Below are 1,884 nucleotides of genomic sequence, written 5' to 3'. Positions count from 1 at the left end.
ATGCACCGGGTGGTCTCCAACCAGCGCTCGGTCTCCTCCTCCTCCGGCTCCTTCCAGGCTCCCCCGCCGCCTCCCCCCGCCGCTGCCGGGGATCTGCAGCCGCTCTTTCTGGGCGGCGGCGGCGGCGGCGTTAGCAGCACCAGCAGCTCCAGCGGCGGCACCCGGAGGGGCAGGCGGGGCTCGGTTTCCAATTCGGCCTCGACCCGGACCCGGAGCAGCAGCAGCAGCAGCCGCGGCACCAGCACCAGCAGCAGCGACCGCAGCAGCGAGGAGGACGAGGACGGCGAAGGGGAAGAAGCCAAGCCGCTGGTGCCGGCTCAGGAGCCCGCCTCGCCGGCGGCCGTCGTTGCCATTCCCGCCGCCGCCTCAGCCTCAGTTTGCGCCTCGTCAGGCTTCAGCAGCTCCTCGTCGTCGGGCTGCACCATGACCGCCGGCGAGCTGTACGGGGCTCCTCTGGCCGGGCCGGGGGCGGCGGCGGGCCCGGCGGCCGGGCTGCTGTGGGCGGGGGGCTTCGGCGCCGGCCCGGCGGGGCCGCGTTGGGGCTACCAGGCGCTGTCCTTGGTGCTGCTGCTGGGCCAGGGGGCGCTGCTGGACATCTACCTCATCGCCGTCACCGACTTGTACTGGTGCAGCTGGATCGCCACCGACCTGGTGCTGGCGGCCGGTTGGAGCATCTTCTTCTGCCGCAACAGCCGCGCCCGTCGGCGGGAGCGCCCGTTGGGGGCCGGAGGAGGCCACCCGCCGCCGCCCTTGCACCCGCTGCTGGGTCACGGGCCCTACGGCGGCAGAGGCTGCGGGGCGGGCTCGGGGGCCAAGACGGGGGCCGCTCCGCGAAGCGGCGACTTCGCCTACGCTCACTTGGCCTGGCTGATCTACGCCATCGCCTTCACGCCCAAAGCGGCCCTGATCCTGGGCACGTCCATCCTGGAGCTGGTCGAGCTGCGCCTGCCGCTGGGCGCCACGGGCTTCCGCATCACGCTGGCGCTCTCGGCCCCGCTGCTCTATTGCCTCCTGCGCGCCATCAGCACCGATCCCGGCGGCGGCCAGCTGCTCCTGCCGCCCCAGCCGCCGCCCCAGCACCGCGCCTCCGCCGCCTTCCTGGCCACGTGCTTGGACCTGCTGGACAGCTTCACCCTCCTGGAGCTGCTCCTCCTGCAGCCGGGCCGGCCCGCCTTGCCCCTGCCACCGCCCGTCCGCTACGTGCTGATCGCCGTCTATTTCTTGTGCCTGGCCTCGCCCGTGCTCTGGCTGTACGAGCTGAGCGCGCCGCGGGCCCCCGGCGCCGCCCGCCTGGCCTTGCACTGGCTGCTCCCCGCCGGACTCCTGGACGCGCCTCTGCTGGCCCTGCGCTGCCTCCTGCTGGTGCGCTACCAGCAGCCGCTCTCCATCTTCATGCTCAAGAACCTCTTCTTCCTGGCCTGCCGGGGCTTGGAGGCCATGGAGACCTGCTACCTTCTCCACTCTGCCAGCGGCCAGGGCGGCAAGGGCAAGAGCGTGCCCGTCCTTTCCACGGGCGTTGGGGCTGGCCAGCTCAGTCACTGCATCTCAGAGAACGACATGGGGCCCCATGGCTACGTCAACACATTGGCCGTCACTGCCCAGAGCTGAGGACAAAGGGAAGGGGTTTCAAAGTCAGACTGGGGGAAGAGGGGCTTCTTTCATCCTGCCCATCCATCCTCTGTAAACTGTATTCCTTCTTAATCCAGTTTAGGTGCCCAGCCCTCTCTGGTTATTTTGTGTTTATAGCTGTCCAAGTTATTTAGGCTTCCTTCAGGAGATGGCATCCATTCAGTTGTCCCACCAAATTTACTCCTTCTCCATGACTGTGTTGGTCACTTACTGAATGCAACTGGAAAGCGGGGGTTCTGCTAACCTGTATTTACT

The 1,884-nt window shown here is 68.5% G+C and overlaps 1 protein-coding gene across 1 annotated transcript; it reads left to right on the top strand.

Moving 5' to 3' along the window:
• On the top strand, positions 1-1,608 carry TMEM121B (transmembrane protein 121B). The gene has a single exon (XM_070947749.1). It carries the CDS (start codon positions 1-3, stop codon positions 1,606-1,608), a length of 1,608 nt encoding a protein of 535 aa, XP_070803850.1.
• Positions 1,609-1,884: the final 276 nt, after the last annotated feature.

This window comes from Pituophis catenifer, unplaced genomic scaffold, assembly GCF_029215685.1.
Source record: "Pituophis catenifer annectens isolate HBS135680 unplaced genomic scaffold, rPitCat1.0.hap2 SCAF_7, whole genome shotgun sequence".
Classification (NCBI taxonomy): domain Eukaryota; kingdom Metazoa; phylum Chordata; class Lepidosauria; order Squamata; family Colubridae; genus Pituophis; species Pituophis catenifer.
This window is presented reverse-complemented; position numbering and strand designations above follow the sequence as displayed.

Excerpts from the sequence above, each read along its gene's own strand:
- TMEM121B (XM_070947749.1), top strand. The coding sequence starts at position 1 with ATGCACCGGGTGGTCTCCAACCAGCGCTCGGTCTCCTCCTCCTCCGGC.